Source organism: Marmota flaviventris, chromosome 16 (genome assembly GCF_047511675.1).
Source record: "Marmota flaviventris isolate mMarFla1 chromosome 16, mMarFla1.hap1, whole genome shotgun sequence".
In the NCBI taxonomy this organism is placed as follows: Eukaryota; Metazoa; Chordata; class Mammalia; order Rodentia; family Sciuridae; genus Marmota; species Marmota flaviventris.
Genome location: NC_092513.1, coordinates 54895943 through 54922211, shown reverse-complemented (window position 1 = coordinate 54922211; position 26269 = coordinate 54895943). Strand labels below are relative to the sequence as shown.

Below are 26269 nucleotides of genomic sequence, written 5' to 3'. Positions count from 1 at the left end.
TCAAAATTGCAGCAGGACAGAATTTTTTTTCTCCTTCGAATAATGTTTTTTATCTCTCATTAGGAAGGGTCATGTGAGTATGGCACTGTCAAAATCTCAGTAGCTCCTGTAGGAAGTAAGTGCCAGATGTTCCACTACAACCTCTTGCAGGCAAACCATTCGATGTAGTACTTATCAATACATTAGTAGGTAAACAGGAACTTTAAGTAGTTTCCTAAAATTATATTGTTTATAATGATAAGATTCATTGAAAGAGTTCCATTGTTCTAGAAACTTTGAACATTCTATGATTTGTTTTTAGACTAATTTTCCAAAATATCCTTCAGTTCCTACTCTGTAGAGCTGTATTCTGTGCAAAGATAGACTTGGTAGCTACTGTATTGCCACTTGAATTAAAGAAAAAAATCAGGTAGTTTAAGAAATAAAAAGCTAGTGCCTAACATGAAATATTTACTTTAATGTTTCTTAATTCTATAAAGAAAAGTATGATTTAGTCTGCTTAATTTAAGATATTCTTAAATTAACTTCAAAATTTATTCACCATGTTATAAAAGTTCAAAAAAAACTTGAATTTTTGTTTATTTGTTGAACAACAAAGCAATCAGTCTAAGTCCACCTGAGCTTATTCAAATTGGCAGCTAATGAGCCAACAACCTTGTGTGTATTTCCTTGCTCTACAGCAGGCTCACCTGAGTAAAAATGTGTTTCCTACTTAAATTTTTAAAATTTCTTCCTTTTTTATTTTAAGTACTCGCTCATGATTTTGCAAGTAACTAACACAAACACTGTTAAAATGTAAAGAAACCCTTTATTTCCCTCTAGCATATTTTGTAATCATAGAAATGGAAAAATGTTTGAGTCATATGACCATCCAACTTTCATAAAATAATCTACTGCTGTTTGTAAATAATTTTTAAATTTTGAGATGGTATCAGACTATTTCTTACATTAATAACAATGATTTACTTCTTCAGGAAAAACAAAATTTTCTATATATATATATACACACACACATTTATATGAATATATGGATATATACGTATATATCCATATATATATGGATATACAGTTAAAGGACTCTCTTCCTAACTTGCCTTTTTGGAAACTGTCTACTTCCTCTTCTCCAACCCAACCCCCTTTATTCAAACAGACCAAAGAAGAAAGAGAGATTTCTGAAAAAGTTATATTTTTGCAGCAAGGAAGTGCTCCATTCCTTGAGTCTCAGGTAAAACAAACAAACAAGCAAAAACGATTTTCTAAAGGAACTGTTCTTCAGACTTCAGTGTCATTAAAGTATCTTTAGTTTTTATTTTCCTTTTAAAATTATCTTGTTTCAAACTAAGGTAAGTGTATTATTTTTTCTTAGGCTCTGGGGAAGGGGAAAATAATTTTAATATGTTGGTTATCATTTATGCATAATTTCTTTATGACTTCCAATCCTAGGTGATTACATATTACCATTGAAGCATTTTGATTGTACTTTCTAGTAATAATCTTACTGAAGTTTGTACTGCCTGTTTTTACCCGTAGAGTGGCGCTAATTTAGATGACTTGATTGACTTTGAAAGTTCTGAACTTGTATTGGTTTTTCCCACTAGCCAAGTGTGATTAAGAAAATACAGGAAGGAGACTCTGCTGATTCTGTGGCTACTTCTCGTCAAATAATTTTCCAGAAAACTGTCCCATCGGCCCTAGAGGTTATTTTTTTCAATTCATTTCATTTAGTATAACACCAACATGTAGATCAAACTGTGATCATTCTTCTTAAGGCATACTTATTTCTAGATTCAAGTTTCCAGGCTACAATAAGTACAAAAATAAAAAACTTTCTAGTAAACCAAGCTGTTCACCTCCTTCTGGTTTAATTGCTCTTCCCTTTGTCACCTGTTAAACTGGTCAGCTGTTAACCTATCACTTCCTATTCGGTCTCCCTGAATGCAAAGTTTTCTTAACTTTAATCTGCTTTGTTGGAGCTAACATTAAGCAAAGAGGAAGTCAAACTACTGAGACAGTGAACTTCAGCTGTAATTAAGATCGGGACCCTGAACAGACCTCTCAGGCTTATTTTAAAAAGATCCCAAAGTGTCTGATCAGTGGGGAATGTTTCGTAAGGATGCTGTGAACACAGGTGCGCTCAATATTATTTGAACGATAAGTGCGGTCATGGATTCCCTTTCCCATATAAGGAAGCACAATCTACAAACGTGGAAAGTGATGTTTACAGAAATTTGTAGAATGTTGGAAAGTTCTTTGTGGAAATTAATGGCAAATGAACTTTATTATTGTATTTATTATGAAAAACTTGCACAATAACTTCAATAATGTTATCTAATCTTGAAATACAAAATAATCAAATGTGCATCTTGCAGATAGATTCCTTGCAAAATTTACCAAGAAGTTCTGTTCCTGTTAAAGAAATATGAAATTGTAACCCTACCCTGCAGGATACATTTCAGGATGAAGGTTATAGTTAGTTAATTTCAGAGGAAAAGAGATAATAGCCATAATTTTTAGATTAATAACACCGTCCTGGGCAGTCCCATCGCAGACCTATGTGTAGCCCCGTGCCTGATTTTCTTAAAGGGTTCTTATTTTAGAAATGGGATATCATCAGAATTTCTAATCTAGCTTTTATATTTTAAATATAGGGCACAGAGGATTGGGTTATTGTAGACAAAATACCCACTGAGGTAGTTGGTGGTGATTCGAAAAAGATTGTGACTTACAAGGTGGTGACGGTGAGCAGTATAACTGGTGACATCCCAGCGGACATTCTGAAATCTAGCACTGTTGAAATGCAGAGCTTCGATGATTTGGCCCGAGAATTGCAACTGAAAGAAGAAAACAAACAGAAAATATACACTCTAGGAAAATCCTACGACACCGTCTCTGGAAGAATCGTTACTATGACTGGGAAAACCAAAGATGGGGAGAGAGGAGCGCAGCCCTCCTCGCTAGAGGCCCTTCAGAAAATGGAGAGAGGCGTGTCAGAGTCAGGGAAGGCTGTTTCCATCCTGACAGAATACGAGGTCCTGGAGTCCCTGGCCGATGACAAGTCCAGGCGAGGACCCGAGGTCCAGACGACAAAGCGGAAATTGTCAGAATCCCTGGCTCCCATCAAGGAAGCCGAGTCTCGCCGGCAGAGTCCTGAAGAGGATGACCTCCAGAAGGCTGCAAAGCCAGGGGAGGGTGTGGCCGTCCACCCTCGCCCAGAAAGTGCCCGGTACAGCATAACAGAGCAAGTACCAGATAGTGAGGTCTTAAAAGTGGGACTCTTTGGTCCCCGAAGGAAGAGCCTGTCCGAGTGGAGATATTCCCAGGAACCGGCCTTTACTGTTGCTACTGCTCATTATGTCACTGAGTCGTCCGCGTCCCGAGTGGTGGTAACCAGCAACTCTCATTCGGTTGCAGTTTAAGATTCCAGCATGATGTTATTTGAAGCAGTACCCTTCCACCCCAAACCTTTCCGTTTCTCTTGCTGCTTGGCTTTATGTTGAGAGCAGCCAACCCAGCTTTATGATTTTTTTTTCATGGTTGAGTCAATACCACAGTCTAAAGTCAGCATTAAAACACTTTTCTGTTTTATTTCCAGCTGCCCGTTCCCAAGATTTGATAGCGCTGCTGTGGCTTGCAATGAAGGAGAAAAAAAAAAAAAAATCTGCTTAAATCAGCACTACCCTGTTCCTAATAACTCTCTGCTTTACCAAACAACAGCTCATGGTCACCCCACTTTGCTATTTTATTTCCCATTCTTTTCTGTTTTCACAGTCCGTATCTTGGATTCCTTCATTTCTCCTTTCTTTTTTTTTCCTCTGCCTACAATTTTGTCTAACAAGCTGTGAATGTGTATGTGGCTAAGTATGTGTCTGTCTCTTGTGCTTGACTCTGTCCATTTCTTTGTCCTCTCAGACTAAGCAGACTTCTGGTGAAAAGCTCATGGATGGCTCTGAAATCTTCAGTTTATTAGAGTCTGCGCGAAAACCAACAGAATTCATAGGAGGGGTTACTTCTACTTCTCAAAGCTGGGTGCAGGTGGCCATTTGCTTCCATCCTGGGGTTTCTGAATGTTCTCATCTGCCTTGCTCTGTGCCTTTGGGGGGCGGGTTGTGTGTTCGTGTTTTGCATTCAACATTCCAAGGTGTCTTCCGTGATTGTCCTTTGTGCCTGCTTGGTCATATGCCTTTCGTTCCATGTCAAGAATACGCCTCACATATTCCAGAGGCAATCACATTGAGAAACTGTAATAGCATTTAATTTTTAGAAGCATTTTATCTCATCTGTTGGGTCTGAGAAAAACAGCCAGAACCAATGCAAATGTGCTATGATGCTTCCGTTCATTGTTTTTCACTTGCATATTTTATTCTGTTTTCTTTTGTGGATGCCGTGGAGTAGCAGCATAGGCTCCAGTGTGTATGTTTAGCAGGAGGCATGCAGCAAAGCTTCTGGTGGGAGGAATGGAAGCTAATATATAATTTCTATCAGTGTTTCTGATTATAAGCAACTGATGCTGGCTTTAATCATTGTAGTGAGTGGCGGCTTTCATTTTTCTTTTTTTTTTTAATTTTTATTTTTGTTTCTTTGACCTTTGGACTTAAGGAAAATCACTCTGATGCCACACTGTTTTCCCATACAGAAAGTGGAAACCAAGATGGAGTCCAGTGAAACAGAGACAGAAACCACCCCACACCCCCAGCCACTCAGCACTGAGAAGGTGGTGCAGGAAACTGTGTTGGTGGAGGAGAGGCGTGTGATGAACGTGCACGCAAGTGGGGATGCTTCTTACACAGCTGGGGAAGATGCAGATGCTGCAGCGCAGCCCATACCTACTGAAGCAGTCAGTGTGAAAGAGAAGGAAGGCTCTGCTGTGACAGAGGGGTCCAAAGAGGAAAGACAGGAAGAGTCTGCTAAGGCTGGATCTGAGCAAGAAGAAACAGCCCGTGCTTCCCAGGAGCAAGAAGAGGAGCAGGGTGCAGCCACCCAGGTTTCTGAAACTTCAGAACAAAAACCTCATTTTGAGGTAACTAGTAGCTGTCGTTACTCTGAACACTAAACTGATAATGTAGTGCCCTGAAATTTTGATCAGCATACAGATGGAGCTAAGTTCAATCTCCTGCCTTTCCCATGTGGTTTGTTTAGCCTGGTTCCTTTGCATATGGCAATTAGGGGCCTTCATGCTGGTTTTCAGCTTTGGGGTCATTTACAGACATATCTATTGGTTGTTAATAATGCATAGCTCCAGGAAGTGGTTTCTGTCATTGAAAGTCTAATTGGCAGCCAATCTGGAGAAAGCATCGTGAGCCAGGATATTAGAAATTCTGATAGTCTTATTCCTGAGTAGTGTACTTATCCAGAAGGACCAAAGACTATGCCTTTCCATTCTCCAAGTGTCAAGACTTAGTTCTTTTTTTTTTTTTTTTGTATTTTTCTTTTTATACATGACAGTAGAATGTATTTTGACATATCATATGTACATGGAATATAACTTCCCATTATTTTGGTTGTATATGATGTAGAGTTACACTGGTCACGTATTCATATATGAATATAGTAAAGTTATGTCCAATTCATTCTACTGTCTTCCCATTCCCATCCCTTCTCCCTTCCCCCGCCCCTACCCCACCCCCTGCTGTCCAATCCAGCAAATCTTCCCTCCTCCCCACAGACCTATTGTGAGTCAGCATCTGCATATCAGAAAGAAAATTTAGCCTTTGGTTTTTTTGAGATTAGCTTATTTCACTTAGCATGATAGTCTCCAGTTCCTCCCATTTACCAACAAAGGTCATAAAGTCATTCTTATGACTGAATAATATTCCATTATGTATATATATTGGTTGTTAATAATGCATAGCATTATTACATATACATATATATATATACACATATTCTTTATCCATTCATCTGATGAAGGGCACCTAGCTTGGTTCCATAGCTTAACTATTATGAATTGAGCTGCTATAAACATTGATGTGGCTACATCACTGTAATATGTTGATTTTAAGTCCTTTGGGTATATACCAAGGAGTGGGATGACTGGGTCAAATGGTGGTTCCATTCCAAGATTTCTGAGGAATTTCCATACTGCTTTCCATCAATTTGCAGTCCCACCAGTAATGTATGAGTATAACTTTTCCCCCACATCCTCCCTAACATTTATTGTTACTTATATTCTTGATTATTGCCATTCTGAGGAATAAGGTGAAATATCAGTGTAGTTTATTCTTTATCCACTTTTAGGAAGATTCACAAAGTATTTGGAGAGTTGATGTCTTAATGCTTTGTTCCTTCTTTTAACAGTGATTAATTTAAAGGCATATTTACGGATGAGTTTAAAAGATTGAAGAGAGAGAACATGAAAACTTTTTTAAAATTCCTTCAAAATCTTTTCTTCACCTCAAACATTCCTTATGAATAATGCTATGGGGTTTTGGGAGATGATTTGACATTTGTCTGTTGTGTGCCTTATTCTTCAGTTTATCCCCGTGTAATGTGTGAACACTGATTTCATGTTAACCTGTGCTTTTATCAAGTACTAAAGTACCAAAGAGGAGAGAAAAACAAAACAAAACAAAGTTGTGTTGGTCCAAACTGTAATAGCCATCTGTTCACTTCCTGTTGGCACAGTCATCAACTGTGAAGATGGAAACCATCAGTTATGGCAGTGTTCCCACAGGAGGAGTAAAGCTAGAAGTTTCTACCAAGGAAGTGCCAGTAGTTCACACAGAAACAAAAACCATCACATATGAATCGTCACAGGTAAGACAGTCTCTGAAGGCCAGATCCCTGGCACTTTACATTTTCCTCCTCTTAGGGTTGAGTGCACTTAAGTATAGCTACATAATATTTAATTCATGAGACCTAGAGGATCCTGCAGCCAGACCATCTCTACAGAGAGAAATGCAATAATTGTCATTTTATTACTGATCATAAAGTAGCAAGTGACTTCACCAGGTCTTCATAGATCTTGAAATGGAGAAGGCAGCTCAGAAACCCAGTTTTGTCACTACAGATGAGGGAAAATATGCACTTAATCATCCACTGCATACATTTCAAAGTCCCGGGTTGTTGTTTGTTTGTTTGTTTTTAATGCCAGTTAGCTCTAGCTGTGTTCAGCTCCCAGGTTCTGCACAGTGATTGTGAGAGAAGATCATCCTTCTCCATCTGTTGGGGGGGACCTTCATGGACACTAAAAACTGCAGATGCTCAAGTTGCTTATATAAAATGCTATATCATTTATTCATAAAACATATTCACATACCTCACGCACTTTAACTCATTTCTAGATGCCATAAAATACCTAGTATGGTATAAATGCCCTGTAAAGAGTTGTGCTGTGTTATTTAGGGAATACTGACAAGGAATAACAATCAGTATGTGTTCAGTACAGCTGCAGTTTTTTACTGAATACTTGCCGTCCTTGGTTGAATCCTCAGATATGAAACACATAGATTCAGAGGGCTGACTATACTTCAGTCATTTTAATGCTTTAAATAACATAGCTAACTCCCAAAGAGGAAATGTAAACACCTGAGGGTGGTGTCTGTTCCTGCCCTTGCTTCAGGTGGATCCTGGGGCTGATCTGGAGCCAGGCGTGCTGATGAGCGCACAGACAATCACATCGGAAACCACCAGTACCACCACCACCACGCACATCACCAAAGTAAGTGAGAGCGCAGACCTTGAGAGCTAGGGGATGGTGTTCATGCAGAACTTCTGACAGATTAGTTGATAGTTAATTGACTGTCAGGATGCCCAGGATAGCTGCAGAGGGAGAGTCTCCAATTTTTAGGTTTGTGATGCACTTGGCTCCATAATGATGGAATATTCTTTCCTTTTTTAATGGGGGAGGCAGAGGTGCGGGTACTAGGGCTTGAACTCAGAGACACTCAACCACTGAGCCATCCCCAGCCCTATTTTGTATTTTATTTAGAGACAGGGAGGGTCTTGCTGAGTCACTTAGAACCTCACTATTGAGGCTGGCTTTGAACCCACCATTCTCCTGTCTCAGCTCCCCGAGCCACTGGGATTACAGGCATGCATCCCCCGCACCCAGCAGGAATATTCTTTCTGGTGTCCTGTGCCTAACATTCATTCCAGTTCTGAGCATGGGTAGGTCTTCAAGAAAAACTAGCTAGCCAAACCCAAAGGACTACACTCAATCCTCACTTCTGAAATTAAACACGTTAAATAACTGCTGGAAAATTCTATCTCAGTTGGTGATATTATCTAAAACTCTCACCATTTTCTGCCATTCCCTCTGTGGAATGGGGATCATTCCTGCCAGTAAGCTGATTCACAAAGCTTCTCTTTGTTTCGTTCAGACTGTGAAAGGAGGCATTTCAGAGACGAGAATTGAGAAGCGAATAGTCATCACAGGAGATGCGGACATTGACCATGACCAGGTAGTGTTATGTGAGATGGTAAATCCCATAGCAGAGACACAAAGACAAACATGTTTGCCCTTCAGTTTCCAATGTTATTCTTCTAGTTCAGCATGTACTCTAAAAATCTTTCTGAATTAGCTTTCCTATATATGATTTTTGATTCCTTTTGTAATCATTGTACCTCATTTGTAAATTGTGGATGCAGAATTAGCTCGTAAGTCTACACCTTGCTAGTGATCATGCATGTCCGACTCCTTTCTGTTTTTGCCCTTCTGTGATTTCCTGGGGATAGGCTCTGGCTCAGGCAATTAAAGAGGCCAAAGAGCAGCACCCTGACATGTCAGTGACCAAAGTAGTGGTCCATAAAGAGACAGAGATCACACCAGAAGATGGAGAGGATTGACCAGAGGTAAGAGGTGATGCTCATTCTCTAGGCTTGCCTAGGCTGGCATGTGGCATGGGGCACTTCCCCCTCCTCCTTTGCCTGATCCTCCTCTTCCTATTTTCTCCTCTCACTGGTATTTCGGGGGCTGGTTACCAAGAGGGTGAAGAATTGGTCTGCAGGTGCCAGTTTGTCTTGAGATTTGGAAATTCCATACTTGGGTATGTTTTGCAGCTACTGCCATTTAGAGGAGAAAGGGAGAGCAGAGTCTGCTTGAGTGGTCTCACCACCATTCCCTTTAAATCCAGGCCCTGCACTCTTTACAATATCCAAATTTGAAATGTCAAATTCGACTTCACTTCCTGTGTACTCAGAACTAAAGCAGTTTTTGTTCAGAGAGATGCCATTTGTGTGTTCCAGCTACCAGGGAAATTAAATACACCCCTTTCTCCTTTTGATGACCTTGTTTCTTGGTAGCTTGCTCTTTGACTATGCCTACTCATGCTTTGGGGGTTTTTTTGTTTGTTTGGTTGGTTGGTTCATTGTTTGATTTCGATTTGTTAATTCAGAACCTGGACACTTTCTTTTTGGGTGTCGGTACATTTCCTGCTTATGTGGGATGACTTTCCCCCTAGTATACTCTTGTCTCAGGAGAAAGCAAAAATGCAGCCTGGTGATCCTGTTTTCCTTCAGAAAGTGCATGCCTTGCTAGCTGCTGTGTGGCCAGCATCATAGCAGACCAACAGTCTCCTGTGTGTGTGCACAGACTTGCCATGCATACTGACCTGCTGTGCAAGAACTCATGGGCCTGTGAGCATCCCTTAGAGGGCTCTGAATGCTGAGTGCAACAGGGAGCTATTTGCATCTGTGCTTAATGGGATAAAACACTGAAGAGACTTCATAAGCTTTGTAACCTCAATTTAAGAAGCATTTAGATGGACAAGCAGCATCTCTTAACACAGAAATATCAAAAATCACTTACTACATTCAAACTAATAATATATTGGGAAGATAGAATGTAAAGGAAAAAAAAGATTTCCTTCAGTAAGCTTTAGCCACTTGGGTATGTTGTCATTATTGAAGAGAAAGCATAGTGGCTTGGGATGGAGTGTTATAGTATCTTGTCAAAAAAAAAAAGAATAATTTTAACATCCAAGGTACTTTTCTGTGACCTTGATCTGAGGAAACTTCTCGCGTGTTTTCTGATGGATAACTAATCGAATCTCTTTTCTGCAGGAATAATTTAGCTTGCACATGAATCCAGTCATGCAAACCATTAGGAAAACCAGAGCCTATATGGAGTTCCCTCTTCTAACCCAACTGACTTGTATCTGTCCGTGGAAAATTCCAATCCAGAAGAATTGACCTTGACTATTAATAAAGACACTGGCAGAGAGATCTTCCCATAATAAAGCAATCCGAATCAGCATCACTAAACTGATATTGCATGAAGCAACGATAAAATTACAAAAGAGCAGCATTTTTAATTTTCACAAAAACGTCTCAGTTTCCAGCTCTACCTGCACGTTCCATAACCAACAATATAAACCGTGATCTCATGTAACACACACAAAAAAAAAACAACCCATACCTTTCATAGTTCATTATTATTAAAGTCTCAACAAAACTGCAATTTCCTAGGTGACAAATCTTTTGTTTACAGATAATTGAAGATTACCCTAAAATGCTAGAAGCTGTCTAGGTCCAGTGTGTCGGACTGATCTCAGATTAGATGTGCCAATAACCGAGTTTATTCAGTAAACAACTTGAATCTTGTACTTGTTTCATCTGTTTTTATTATTATCATCCATACACAGTAATGACTCTCTGACCCTCTGGAAATATTTAATGCTTACAATCTTGCTTTGTGTATCTCACTTAATTTGTTAAAAGGTAGTACTGATTTTAGCATATCATTCATGTGATTTCTTTCTTGTTGTTAATATTGTTCACTTCCGTCTGCATTTGATCTGGAAAGCTCCCCAGAGTTCTCCAGCAAGACCCAAATATGTAAATTGTCATTGTTTGGGGGAAGAAAACCTGTGTTTTTGTTAGTTTACAATATTATGAAATTTCACTCCAGGACAACCTGTTGGACTTCTATTGCTTTGTGTTCTTTCTTTGTTTCTTTTTTTCCTTGTATTTTTCCATTGATTTTTTTTTTTTTCTTTGACGTGAAGTGTTTTGTTTCCAAATCTGGTCCATATTTACAATCTAGTTCAGAGCCAAGCCTTAAACTGTACAGAATTTCCACTGTAATTAAAATTATTGAGTGTTTAGTTATAAATAGCCTTCAAAAAGATATATTCTCCACCACACTGTCCACGCATCACAGTCCATGGTGAATGGTGTTTCTGCATAGTGAAATAAAAATGGCAAACGCATCGAAAGCTCTAATTTTTCCATGTTTAATAATTTCAGTATTATGTGTGTTTAGCCCAGAGCTAACATTTGCATGACATCAAAGGCCTCATTCATCCACACTGTAGAGACATCCTGTCTGTACAGGATTAAAAAAAAAAAAACAAATGTACATGGTCTACAGTGTGTGGACCCTTGGAAATAGAAATAAAATATGTCTATATAAATACCTGGGTGCCTGCAACAACTTCAAAAAGAACATCATAGAATCTCATGTTCAAAGTTTTAATTTTTTTTTCATAAGGAAAGAGGCTGTATGTTTCTGGGTGCTTTTAATCTACCAAAGGGACATCTCTTTCAGACATCAGCTCCACAGCTGAATAAATCAAACTGCATGCACTGCAAAAGCCTGGACAGCCTGTTCCCGCAGCTCAATCGCGTCAGACTCCTCTTGGGGTGGGGACTAGGGTGAAGTTCCCAGTATTACTGACGTTTCCTACCATCTCATGCATTTACCTTTCTGATTTTAAACAAACAACAAAAAGAAAAACATACTATTAGGTTTGACCTGGCCTTATTTAGAGCAATTTCCTAGCTGGTCCTTATGTTTCACTTGAATTGTGTTTGTAATGAATCAAAAATATGTTTTAAAAAAACTAACACTTCATTTATATGAAAATAGTGTCATCTAAAGGATGCCTACACTGGGTCTGCTTTGTTTGTACCCTTCAAGTTGTACCCATGTCAGCTATTTTAAACCAGACCCAATGTTATCAAGGTGCCCCCATCCTTAGCAATAAGTACTCTCTTTGTTTTTATAAAATTACACATTACAAAGAAAGTTAGCAGCTTTCTTCTCCTTCTGTATGACACTTTTCAAAATTCTCCAACCTCCACCCATGGCTCAGTACCAAAGCCTTTCCCACATATTTAGGTACTTGTGACAGAAGTACCTCCCTTCTAGTATCAACATCTGATTTTTATTGTTGTATCCCAAATTGCCACAAAATTTGTAGCTGAAAACAAACTACAAACTAACAAACTACTAAGTCCTAGTTTCTATGGATCAGGGGTCTGGGTATGGGTTCTCAGGTTTCTCTAAGACTGATCAAGTGTCAGCTAGGGCTGTGTCTCATCCGAGGCCTCAACTGGGGGAAGGACACACTCCTGAGCTCCTCACGTCATTGGCAGAATTCACTTGTGGTTGTAGGATTTGGGAAGCTTCCTGCTTGAAAGCTAGCAATAAGATAAAACACTCTTAGCTTGTGTCTGCTAGCAAGACATCATCTAGTATAACATAACCAAAGGAGTGGCTTCCCATCTCCTTTGCCATAGTCTATTGATAAAACAAAAGTCATGACTTCTTCCCACAGTATCAACAAATATAGTGTGTAAGATTGGATGACACTTAACTGAATACTTAAGTAATCTCAGAGTATTTTGTTTAGCCATAACTACCAATGGTATGGAAAGGACCTCAGATATTACACTTTGTAAGAAATTGAAGAATTCTACTTAAGATAACTGTTTGCCTCATTGAAAAGAAAAACATGCTTCTCGATTTGTTCTAAGATTCAGATCCAGGAAATAAGAACGTATGGTTCTCTAAAGGCCATCTTGGTCCAGCCCACTGATAACCTGTACTTTCATGCTAACACCACAAGGATCTATAGAAGCATTAGTTATAGTGGTATCCAGCCTTTAATAAAAACTACATGTTATTTTCTCTGGACTCTCATAAAGTGAATTGCTGTGTCAAATGACTAACCTTCCTTCAGGAGAAATGCTCCCTGCTCTCCACCCACAGAGCTCAGCCTGGGTGTGTGACCTCAGTTTGTGTGGGTGCATCCTACTACTCAGGGTTGGGATTAATGGACAGAGCCTCAGTGATGCCAGGACACACTGCCATAGCAAGAGAAATGAGAGGGAAGTGCTAATAATGTGGGGATTTCATGTCCTTTCACTTTTCTTGGAAGAATTTCTCATCCCCTCCTAGTCTGTTTCTTTCAAGTTTCATAGGACTGCCAGAGCTCACAAGCTTAGGGCTCAGTGAGTTAGACTGTGTACTTTGTAGGGTTGCTCAGCCCAGTTTTGAAAAACAATTACTATAATCCATTTCATTTATTAACTTCTTTCTAGAACATCTGTTGCTCCATTATTTAAATTAGCACCCACCCTAGCTATCTTTTTAAAAATCATCAGAATATTGAATTCAAAAGTGTTTCTAACTTACAAAGCAGAGTTATTATATATTACCTTACATCAAATGCTTTCTCATCTTCCTCACTCCGTTAACCAGTGTAGGAAGTGTCTGCCTTGGATTGCCAAAGAGGTGGCCTTGTATTTTTAACAGTCATTTTACCCTTGAAGTAAAATCAAATTGTTCCTTTTTTTTTTTTTTAAATACATTTTTGTGGCAGGCCATCGGTGCATGTAAAATTGTGTTCTCAGAAACAACGTTTTGTTTTGACAGATAGTTTCTTATTGTGGCTACTTAACTCTGAGGAAGGGTGATAAAGGGGCTTGGGGCTCCCCCATGAGTGTGATTATTAAATGTGTGTGTGCACCCACACTACCTACCCGTGTTTAATGAAATAGAATTTCAGGGACACTAAAGGACGTCTAACTTGATAAGAAGAGGTCAAGTCTACAAACAAATAGAAGTAACTGTATGAGACAATGTATTCAAATGGGTGTCCTTTGCATCTTGTTATACAAGCTAGAGACCTGGGAGGTTTTCACGCCACTGTCTCCCTTGCTCATTTCCCCAGCTTGTCAATTATTTTTCTTTGCTGACTCTTAGGAACCTAACAATGGCACTGCCAACAGCCTACCCACCAGTGTCTTGCACATTCCCACCCTGACAATGCTTTAGATCATAGTTTCAGTCTCTTATAATCTAAAATTTAATCCTATCACTCCTGTATTTAAAATGTGTTGGCTTTCCATTGCTTTTAGTATAAAGAAAGGCCTGCATGCTTCAAACATGGTCTGAAGACATGCATGAGCCAACTCTTACCCACTGGCTTTCTAGTTACATATGCAGCAATGTGTCCACTCACCCTGGCTCCTCTCACCTGCCTCAGTCCTGTTTAACTGCAGGAACCATCCCCAGCACTACTCTACTCTGTCCCCATTTTAACTTCAGACTTGAGTTTAATAAAGTTCCCTTTCCTGGTTTTACCATTTGACTCTTTTACATGCTCTCAACACTATCTAATAGAATATGTCACCCAAGTTGTAATTTATACTTATCTTCCCAATTCTTTCAGTGGATCTCTTCTGTATGTCAAGAGTCTTACAGATGGTGGCTCACCTCCAAGCTCAGTTCCTGGATTTTACAGTGGTGCTCAATATTTTCATGCACAAACGAACATACTGATAAAGTTTTTTTGCTCTGATAAGTTTGAAACATTTTTTTTTTCCTGAATTTTCTCTGAAGCCCAGAAATGGTTATGGAGCTGATGGGAGAAATAGGAAGTGTTTCCATTGAAGGAGTGATTCCCAACGGAGCACACTTCCTATTTCAATCCTCCAATGGAACCATTTTCCATTTCACATCCTCATCAACTCCATGACCATTATCATTGAGACCAACAAGTGATGGTCTCTCCCTAAAGATCTATCCGTAGAAGAGATGGATTGGTTTTAGCTCCCTGATTAGCAATGGTATTTTTTATACCATTGATGGTCAGATACATACCATGTGATGGTCAGACTCAGATCAGTTGACTTCAGATTTTGATCTGGTTGTCGTATCAGAAACCTCATATTTGAAAGGGGTCTTAGAAGCTGGCATTTCCCTATGAAATCAGAATTGTAAACTTCACTAGATATACCATTTGTGGACAGTGGAAGTCTTACCATAACATCTCAGACATTAGTCCTTCAGACTGGATATAGTGGAGGTGAAAGAGTTAGTATACAGGCTTAAAACCTTGCAGTTATTTTTGACTGCTTTATTTGCTTCACAGTGTAAAAGAGCCTTCACATCTGACTTTCTTTTCATTCTACTGTAATCCCTCATCATCTGTTTTAGTCGGCTTTTTGTTGTCGGGACCAAAATACCCAACAATAATTACTGAGAGGAGGAAAAGCTTGGCTCACAGTTTTAGAAGTTCAGACCATGGTTAGGCAACTCCATAGCTCAGGTCCTGAGTGAGGCCGACCATGGGGCAGATGGGCAACCAGGAAGCAGCGAGCAAGCTGCACTCACTGAGAACAAACCCAAAGTCACACCCCCAGTGATCTACTTCTGCCAGCCACACCCGACCTGCCTGTAGTTACCACCCAGTTAATCCATATCAGTGGATTAATCCACCGGTGAGGTTACAACTCTCATAATTGATCATTTCACCCCTGACCCTTCTTGCATTGCCTCATACATGAGCTTTTGGGTGACACCTCATAACTAAACCAAAACATCATCTCTCATCTGGGCTGTTGCATTATCTCACTGGTCTCTAAATTCTACTCATTCATCAACACACCACCTCTCAATCTTTAGGCTGTTCACTTTCCTAATCATCAAAAAAAAAAGCACCTTCATAGCACAACCAAAAATCCTTCAGTATTACCTCCTCAGTCATTCCCTAAAATTCAATTCTAAATTCTTAAACATGACACTGTGTGTTGTGCTATCTTCCAGCTTTCTATTTTTTTTTTTTCTCCAACATTCCCCAATATCAACTCTATCCTTCCACCAGCATGACCGGTAGAAGAATGCCCACAGCGGCATTGTTTTAATCAGCTTTTTCGCTGCTGTGACTAAAGGATCTGACCAGAACAACTATAAAGGAGGAAAAGTTAATTTGAAGTCTTAGTCCATAGAAGGCTGGTTTCATTTCTCAGGGCTCCAGATAAGGCTAAACATCATGGCGGAGTGTGTGGCAGAGGGAAGCAGCTCACATCATGGAGATCTAGAAGCAGAGATAATGACTCCACTCACCAGATACAAATATACACCCAAAGCCACACCCCAATTCCCACCTCCTCCAGCCACACCCCACCACTTCAGTTACCACTCAGTTAATCCCTCACAGAGGATTAAATCACTGATTGGGTTAAGACCCTCACAACCTAATCATTTCTCCTCTGAACCTTCTTGCATTGTCTCATGCTTGAGTTCTGGGGGGACACCTCACATCCAAACCATAACAGGCATCTGCACAATAACCAAATGATGGAAACAACCCAAGTGTCCATCAACAGAGTAGATAAATCATAGCAGATATAAATGATGGAATATTATTCAGCCATGAAAATAATGAAGTTATGATAAATGTTACAGCATGGATTACCCTTGAAAACATTATGCTAAGTGAAATAAGCTTGGCACCAAAGGGGGAAAGTATGATATGCTGCCACTTATCTGAGGTACCTAATGTAGACGAATTCATAGAGATGGAAGGTGGAATGGTGGTTGTCAGGGGTGGAGGAGGAGGGAATGGAGAATTATTGCTTAATGGCTATTGAGTCTCTTCTGGATTATTGAAAGGGTTTGGAAATAGATTATGTTAGTGGTTGTACAACATGAATGTATTTGATGTCACTGAAGTGTACACTTAAAATGGTTAAAAATGGCAAATTTCATTTATAGCATTTTTTATTAGAGCACTACAGTTACACATAATAGGGAGGCTCACAGTTATACATAATAGGTGGGCTCATTTTAACAAAATCATGCATGTCTGGAATTTTATTTACTCCATTTTAGTCACCAGTGTCCCCTCATTTCCTTCCTCTTCTCCTTTCTCCCTATTCTCCTTTGTCTACTAATCTTCCATTCATTCATTCATTTTTTCTTTCTTTCTTTCTTTTCTTTTCTTTTCTTTCTTTCTTTCTTTCTTGATACTGGGGATTGAACCCAGGGGTGAATAACCACTGAGACACATCCCCACCCCTCTTTTTATATTTTTTTTTAAAGACGGGGTCTCACTGAGTTGCTTAGGGCCTTTGTAAGTTGCTGAGGCTGGCTTTGAACTCACCAGAGACTTGGGAGGCTGAGGCCGGAAGATGGTGAGTTCAAAGCCAACCTCAGCTATGTATTTATTTTTTTATTGTGTTTCATACATAGACATGAAGGTAGAACTCACTGTTATTTTGTTAATTTCACTCCAGATTTCCTCCCCTTTCTCATCCCTCCTCCTCCCACTTGATCTCCTTCTTCTACTCCATTATATCTTCCCTTTGTCATTATAATATCTAATCCCCTCTTATTCCCCCCATATTTTTCTATAGTATTTACATATGAGTGAAAATATTAAACCCTTGATTTTCTGGGTCTGGCTGATTTCACTTAGCATGTTCAAAGTTCTGGATATTCATTTATCAACAAATGCCATAATTGCATTCTCTTTATGGCTGACATGTTATAGTATATTTTATTACAATGAAAAAAAAATACACTGGGCTTCCCTATACACTTTCCCAAAGTCTCCATTATGGAGATCAGAGTTGACCAGCCCTGTCACATACTCATTAGTTCCAACTGTCTTTTTAGTCTGCTCTTCATCATGAGCATATATCCTAAGAAAAGCCTCTACCATGAAAGACAACTCCGAGGAGAAAACAGACGGTGCACAGAATTGAAAAGAGAAATAAAACTCTCAATCACAACCTCAGATAAGAGATTATACCCCATCTGAAACTGAAGATCAGAAAGCTACAAAGAAACATTCAGAGAACAAAGAGGAGCTTTTGCAAACTGAAACATAATAGCAGGAATGAAAAATTCAGTAGAATGGGAACTTGAGAAAATCTCCTAAAAAGTACAGCAATAAAATGAAAGAGGTGGAAAAAAGATAAAAGTGGATCTTCAAGATGGAGCATCATCCAAATAGCTGGAGTTGCAGAAAGCAGAATAATCCATCACCGTAGTTATGAAAAATTCCTAACTTTGAAGTCCTTTCCAGGTGGCCACAGTCAGTCCCCTATCCTTATACTGCTAGGTTGGTGCTACCTGCCCAAATGATATTTGATTAGAGAAAGATATGTGCATAGTAAAAAAAAAAACAACAATAAAAGCAAAAAGTAACTGACCCAAAATCAGGATTATGGTCACTTTTAAGACTGGAAGGGAGGATTGTGACCAGGGAGGGCCATCTGAGAGTGGTAGGCAAAGGAATGTTCAGTATGTTACTATTCTTTAATCTCTGTACTCATTTTCCACTGCCCTGCGTGTGATTTCAAAAATGCATATTTTAAAAGCTCTTGTCTTTTTCTTTGATGAGGAAAAATACGTAATTGATTAAAGAGACTTGAACTAGAAAACAAGTTCTGGTGCTAGAAGCAGCACTGACTAGATTTGTGATCTTGAACAAAGAGCTTCTCTAAATCTTAGTTTGCTAATTTATAAAATGAAGGAATTGGACTAGTGGATCCTCAAATATTGAGTTCTGGGTTCTGCAATACTAGTTAAACTATAACATAGAGAACATCATGTAGGAAGGAGACCCTTTCTCTCCCCTGACCCTTCTTTGTAAGGCTATTAGCAATGCTCAGAACTCACAGAAGGTTGAGACTCAAAGGATCCTTTAGGTTCATGGAATTCAAGATGCTCACAGAATGGTCCTTTGAAATTGCCTTTATCCCATGGAAATATTGTTAGGATCTGAAAATGGAATATAGGGAGGCTTCTGAATACACACACACACACATTACACGTAGACATGTGCACACAACACACAAGAACCTCTCAAGTTTCTTTGAGATGTGATCTGTAAGAGATAGGCCAGGTTCATGCACGTTTAAGAACTAGCTAATCTACCAAGAGAGTGTGGATTTCTAGAGCACCCCATAAAATGAGGAGGAGCCAGAATACTTTTTAGCTAAATTTCAGGCTCATTTATTGCCCTGAATAATGCTGAAATTAAATGATCCCTGAAGACAAGAAATGTATGCCTTAATGCTGTATAATTTTCTAACAATCAAATTAATCAAGACTTTTTCTTTTCAGTTCTAGGGTCTCGCCTGCATCCCGCGTGGGTGGTGGGAATGGGGTTCCCATTGGTGGAATGGGCTGGCTGAGAAATAAAAGTTAAGAAAAGCAGAATAACAACAACAAAAAAAAAACACAAGACACAGAAAATAATCTCAAAAAGCTGGGTCGGAATAGCCAATCATACGGGTAGAGCTTCTATACTATGGCAAAATGGAGCCCGCACCTGCTTTAATTATATCAGAGAACATCAAAGGCCTTCCATAGAATGTTCTCCAAAAAAGGTCAAAGGTGGGCTGTCCAGTTCCCAACAGGTTACGCCCACTTCCAGATGGACCATGAGAGATCTTCCTCTCCGAGTGAAGATAATGGTCATGTGCCGTGGATAATCTATTGCATAGGAGAGCCACAGATAGCTCCCAAGGTTAAACCTTAAATCTCCCTGGCTTCATGCCAAGAGAAGATCCTCATGTGTTTTTCATGGATGGCTCCTTACACTAGGAATTGCAGTCCCCTGGGTCTTGCACATGCTAGACTAGGACTATGCCACTGAGCTATATCCCTGGCCCTATTTTTTATTTTGAGACAGGGTCTTGCTCAGTTGCCCAGCCTGACCTCTGACTTGTGATCTCCTGCCTCGGCCTCCCAAGTAATTGGGATTAAAGGTGTGCACCACCATACCTGTCTGATCAAGATAATTTTAATTATAAGCTTTGGTGGGTATTAAAGGTGTGCACCATCATACCTCGATGACCAAGATAATTTTAATTATAAGCTTTGGTGACAATTCAAAGCAGAGGCCACTTAAACCACATTGCTGGGAAGAATATAAGTTGGTAGTTTGTCTGGGGTAGGATAGATACAGAGATACAGATTTAAATGTATACAAAGTTCTTGACTCAGCAAATACACCTGTGGGAATTTTCCCTAAAGAAAGCACAGACAGGAATTAATGTACACAGGAATTAATGTATGGGATGACCGGCTCAGCAATGCTCATAAAAACCAGAAAGAGTAAACAGTTTAAATATTCAACAAAGTGAGAATTCTATAAATCATGATAATTTTATGTAAGATAGAATACCGTGTACAGCCACCAAAAATTACAGAATACCTACCTGATAAATGAAATAATCCTAACACGTTATTTAACATGTTCTGTTTGAAAAAAAAACATAATGTGTTAACAGATGAAATAATCCTAATATGTTTATACATCTTGTTTCTAATAAGGTAAAAATATTCACCTGTGTGCAGAGAAAGCCTAGGAAAATATGAGAATGATAGCACTGATTTTTCTCTGGTTAACGAGAGAACATAGTTTCTCTTTTCTTCTTTGTGCTGTTTTATTTTTCCAAAGTTCTGATTACTATTATTTTTTTGTTTTTTAAAAATCAGTTTAAGAAATAATACCAGTAATTTTGTCTAGAAACTCAGAATATTGGAGAGTCAGAAACATGTAAATGAGAAGAAATTTGGAAAACTGACTTTTCCCTGCAACTTCAAAACCATTATTATAGTCACCAAATGTTACAGATGCCTTTGTTAAATACTGACTTCCTTAGTCACCTTCTAATTAGAATGGTGATAGATGAGTTTCTATTATAGATAACAAAGTTATTTATAGTAATACTTGGTGCTAGATCTTTACAGATGAATAAGCGTCTCCCTAGAGGAACATTAGTGGTTTAGGCAATGCATTTGCTTTTTAAGGGTGTTATTTAGTGTACTGTGAAAGTAATTTTAAGTGACACTGCAGTATAATTGAAAGACGTGCTTGTCTAAGTTTGCTTAACTTTCACTTCCCTGTATGTAAAGCTGTCAATCACTAGCCCTATCTCTGTTTAAACAAGACTGGCCTCAAAAAACAAAAAACCTTCAAGTCAGCAATCCTGTGTCTGCCATTTACTAGCACTGTCACCTTAAGCCACTTCCCTGGACACTCTGAGCCTCATTACTTGAAATTAAAAAGGGAACTGAAAACAGGGGGACCATAGCCACACCACAGGGGAAAAAAATACCTTTGGCTGTATGAGAAAGTATGTGATGAAACTGAAACAAATCGAGAAGTTCTTCGTAAAATGTAAATTATTAGTCTGATGTAATAACATTTTTTTTTCTTTCTCTCTCAACACTGTGCATCACTTATTTGTATACAGGAACTCATACTGTGTTACCTCAGGAACAGCTATGTTTGAGAAAAGAAATAATCCTGAGCTTGCAAAAATTCCATTTAGAAACTGCAAAATCTTTATTTTGTGATGTAATTCAAGTGATCCAAGTGACTATGTCTAGGATCCTTCCCTGCAGCCATGTCAATTTTTACTTTTTAGAGGGACAAAATAGAAATGTATGGTTACATGTGCACCTACCTTAGGTAGGGGGTTCATGATTTTCTATGGTGAGAATTTAATTTTGCCAATAAATAATGAATCTAAAGTGTGACTAGCACTGCCCTGGAAACATTGAGCATACAATAAATGCGCATTGAATCCAAAACTTGAATATGCAGGTTCCCATGATTATTGCATCACTTGCTGAAAGAGGTGGCTATCTAAATAGACATACACATATTTGCGGATTAGTTATGATTTTCTGTACAGGGATTTATATTTGTATGACACATTTTATAGGACTTATTCCAGAATCTGTGTGCTTGTCTATAATCCTATTGGATACCTTTTCCGGAGATGCTCATCAGGGACTCAAACAAAAGGAATTCACAGACTGCGTCATCCAGAGCAGCAGATCTTCAGCCTAGCTACAAGTTAGAATCACCTGAGGATTTTTAAAGTAATTCTAAAACCGAATCATCACTCCAAAGATTCAGAACTAATTGGTTTGGGGGGCTGGGCTGGCAGGCATTACTATTTTTAATAACTCCACAAATCAGACTCAATGCAGACAGTGTAGAGAATCATAAGCCTAGTGAAATGGTTCTTGAAACCCAAGAGGGCATCATAAGTACCTGGAGAGCTTGTTTAAATTCTAGAACCCACCTCTAAGGTCCCTGATTCAGTTAGCCTTGTGCAAGGCCTGGGAGTGGGCATTTCTAGCAAGCTCTTAAGTGCTACTGGTCTAAAGACACACTTTGAGAACCACTGGCCTAAAGGAAAGAGGCTTGATTCAGGACTGAGTTGGGTGACAAGTCACTTGACCTACTGTGATTCAGTTTTCTCTTCTACAAAAGGAAATCAACTCATCCACTTACACGTTGCTGTAGAGATGTATTGAGACAGCATTCTGAAGGTCACCACAAGGAGCAGTTAAATTGCTGTGCCAGCCAATGACAATACTGTTATCTCCCCACATGTTGGGACTCTGCAAGATCAAATGAGTTGATTCCCAGGAACACTAAGAGAACAAGGATGATGGAGGATAAGAGCAGCAACTGTAATAACAGTAGTTATTGGAATCACTAGGAAGTTACAATTCTAGTAAAAGAATATGTATCTTGTGGGGACAGCAGACATCGCCTCATATACATTTCTATCCTAAGTGACAGAAAGTGGAAAGAGTCCAAGGAGGCACCAATTGTCATAGAAAATACTATAATGATGCCTCCCCAAAAAAGTGCTTCACTGTTCATTCATTGTAATCACCCAAAATAGACCTGTCAACATAGGCTCTTCAAAAAGCCTTGAAATAAACTATACAGCAATAAAATCAATCATGGTCACTGATTCAGATGCTTACAAAGAGATATATGTTGACACCAAATTCAAATCTTCAGAGATATGATAAATTGTGGTACATATGTGTATTAAGAATTGTGTACATTCCATGTATGTTTTATATATCAAAATACATTCTACTGTCATGTATGACTAAAAAAATAAATAAATAAAAATTTTAAAAAAAGAATTGTAATGCTAAAAAAAGAGAGTACAAGTATAATGGCATAATTTGGCGTGAACATACTTTATATACAGAGTTACGAAAAATTGTGCTATAAATGGGTAATAATGAGTGTAATGCATTCCACTATTGTCATGTATGTAAAAAATAAATAAATAAGTAAAAATAAAGAGATAAATGGTTAGACAAAGAAACCAATGTACAATATAGTATCATAAAAGATAAAATGATAGTGTGAGAATTGGGAGCCCCAAGGAGTAAAAGCTTCTTTTAACCCACTTTGTGTTACTATAACAGAATATCTGAGAATGGGTAATTCATAACCCATTTCATTGAACCCCAACAAGATGGTAAGGTGGGAATAGAATTCTCAGAAAACAGCATCTCCCTAGGAGTGGTTCACAGGTCTGATACTTTGTGCTTTCCAACACCTACCTATTATGAGTCTGTTCTTGCTCCAGTAATTGGGCATATTAACCCAAATGGACATTGGATGGAAACAGCAGAGCTATAAGGAAAATGTCCTGAGGGTTAAGAGAGCCAGTGCAGATGCCCAAGCGCCACCAAGGAGTGCTGGCTTCAGCTTCCAATCACAACTTGCCGAGTCTTCCAGTCTGAAGACAGGACTGAAAAGAGAAGGTTGCACTGGAGGCAAAGCAAGGGCATCTGTGACTTGGGGAAGGTCTTGAAGGTAGGGGGAACTTCCTCTCTCACCATCTTAAGGGAGAAACAAAACAAAATGGAAGCCGGCTTTGGGGCATGGCTTAGGATATCCTGCAGAAAGATTCCATACCAGGTAAGTCATTCTCCCAGGCTTGTCATTCTAGATTTATATTGTACCAATGGCAATGTTTTCACATAAGACAATTTACAAATAAAACAGCACAGCAGATTTTTCAAGCACAAGAATAAATAGAACTCTTTGAAAAGATAGGATTAAATTGAAATTCTTTGTATTAAAAACTCTCCATCACCAAAAATGCTTGGAATAGTCTGATTTGTTTACATCAAATTATTCACACTTGAATTACCAATGTTTAAAAACCGACAGTACTATGAGATAGGCTGAATGCCAATACCAGGCATAATTTCTGCTTTGATGATTCAGAACACCCTTTCAGAATCTTTCCACATTTCAAGATCTCTTCTCATTAAAGTGTTTTGGACACAGAAGGTGCAGAAAGGGAATGTGGATGAGAACTGACCTCAGCACAGAGCTTGGAAATTGCTTTTTGGAATAAAGTACCCTAGTGGAGAGTGGGAGGTGAAAAGGAAACAGAAAGCCTGTGAGCCAAGTGACTTCCATGAAAGTGGAGTATTAAATGTGGTCCATGTGCAAAAGTTAGGTATTTGAACTTTCACTTATTTTCAAGTTTTTAAATTGAAACAAAAAAACTTGGACTAAGGCGGGATGCGGGAGGGAGTTTCCTGCAAAAAGAGATGGACATAACCAGGCCTGGAGCATGATGGTGCCCCTCCTGTCTCCCCAGATTTCAGCAGCATCTTTGGAAGTCAGCTAGCCTTGGCTGACACTGGTGTTGTGCTGGTGGGGATGCTCTTGCTCAGTTTTCAAATGCATGAAATTATCTTCAGCATTGAAGGACATGTCTCCAAGGTGGGAATGGCAGGGCAAACCTGGCTTCCTGTGTAGTAGTCACTTCCCAGGCTACTTCTAGTCATTTCTTAGAAAGACAGTTTTCCACTTGGCAATGTCAGGGGTGGTGTACACAGAAGCAAGGTGGCACATTGGGATCTAGGAACAACTGTGAACAGGGGGTCACTGGGAAGCATAACCAGGGTTTATACCTGGAGTTCCCTGTTAGGAAATGCAGGGATGGGGTGAGCCCAGTACCAGATGAGGGGTGGGGGTGCTCCCAGAGCACCATGAGGGGTGGGCCACAGATAGTATGGGAAAGAACAATTGAAAAGAAAGACAAGTTCAACTGGAAAAATCCAGGAACTCATCAGGAACTTGTAGCTCTGAGCTATAGGTAATTTAAAAAAAAAAAAAAAATCTGATATTAGCTTGTTTCTTTGTCATTCTCCTTCTTCCTGAGGATACCCTAGTGGAGAGTGGGAGGTGAAAAGGAAACAGAAATCTAGTTGAGCATGTTGGCCCGCTGGGTACTTCTTAAAGGTTGACCATCAATGGACGTTGTTTAAGGACTCAGAACTAATACCTCACTGCAATTCCATTGCAATAATCAGTGAAATGCCCGTTGAGCCCAGAATGACTCCTGCAGAATTTTTGACAGTTACAATATGTTAAAAAGAATGAACACCTGACTTCAGCCCTTTCAATATGAAAAAAGAAAAATGCAAGTTCCTTTTCTAATGCCATGTGCCAGTAGTGGTTACTTGTAACTACTCCCTGGCCCCCCTCCTCTTCCTTTTGCTCAACTTATCCCTCAACCCACAGCTTCCACTGTCCTCAGATGCCACCACTGTCCCAAGATGCCACCACCAGTCTCTAGGATGGCTTTCTTGGGAGCTTCCGCTTTCTTGTTGATTTCCTTTAGCCCTATTTGAAAACAGCCTTTCACCCAGTGTCCTCAGTCATCCCCTTGATGTTCCATGTTCCTGTAGTAACACTTGACCCCTGCAGCCACTCATTAACTTTGTGATGTTGGACAAAGTTGCTTAATGTCTTTCAACTCTGTAAGGGAAGGAAATTCATAAAGTGGTAGTTCAAACCATGTCAATATAACAATATTTAACCAGCTCTGACCTACACATATAGCAATTTCATATGCTGTGAGAACTAATTAAATGTGATTAGTGATTTCAATAGTGCCAGGAACTTGATAAACTAGTATTCCTTTAGTCAGGACACTCACTCCATAAAGTATGCTTTGTCAATGATAAGCTGCCTCCTCTGCCTCCATTCTCAAGTATACACTATTTACTTTTTGCAGGGCTCTTTCTCACCAAGCCCAGAGGCTAATCAAACCCTTGAAGGGATACTACATGCATACCACCCCATTCTGGTTTTGCCCCACATGGATTTCCCTGACTCCTGCTCAGCAGGTGCACCAAAACAGCTCTCCCCTCCCTTTTGATGGGCACACTGTGCTTCTGGTATTTCTCAACAGAATTTTTTCATAGAAATGCTGTTCTACATGGTAGTAAGGTCTTACATCATCAATAATATTTGGTTGCACAGCAGTGATGCTATGATTTAAGCAGGGTTTTGTGGGCTTACCTAATGACTCAAGAACCTTTGTGTAATTTTGGTTTTTGGAACATATATTCTGTATTTCAACATTTCTACAAATCAACATAGTTTGCAGGGCATATAAGGAGAGGTGTGAGCTACCTGGTTGATTAAATAAATATGACCCATTCAGG

At 39.2% G+C, this 26269-nt stretch overlaps 1 protein-coding gene across 5 annotated transcripts in view; it reads left to right on the top strand.

Annotated features, from left to right (window-relative positions):
* Epb41l3 (erythrocyte membrane protein band 4.1 like 3) overlaps positions 1-11147 on the top strand; it is a 151249-nt gene extending 140102 nt beyond the window's left edge. For 2 of the 5 annotated variants that reach the window (XM_071602450.1, XM_071602449.1), the window contains 7 exons: positions 1151-1225; positions 4634-5017; positions 6622-6753; positions 7559-7657; positions 8319-8399; positions 8674-8790; positions 10000-11147. In XM_071602450.1, coding sequence (XP_071458551.1) covers positions 1151-1225; positions 4634-5017; positions 6622-6753; positions 7559-7657; positions 8319-8399; positions 8674-8784 — 882 coding nt within the window. In that variant the 3' untranslated portion in view covers positions 8785-8790; positions 10000-11147. Of the gene's footprint in view, positions 1-1150; positions 1226-3909; positions 4033-4633; positions 5018-6621; positions 6754-7558; positions 7658-8318; positions 8400-8673; positions 8791-9999 lie in introns of all 5 variants that reach the window. The other 3 variants (XM_027942898.2, XM_027942897.2, XM_071602451.1) reach the window with 3 other exon arrangements.
* Positions 11148-26269: the final 15122 nt, after the last annotated feature.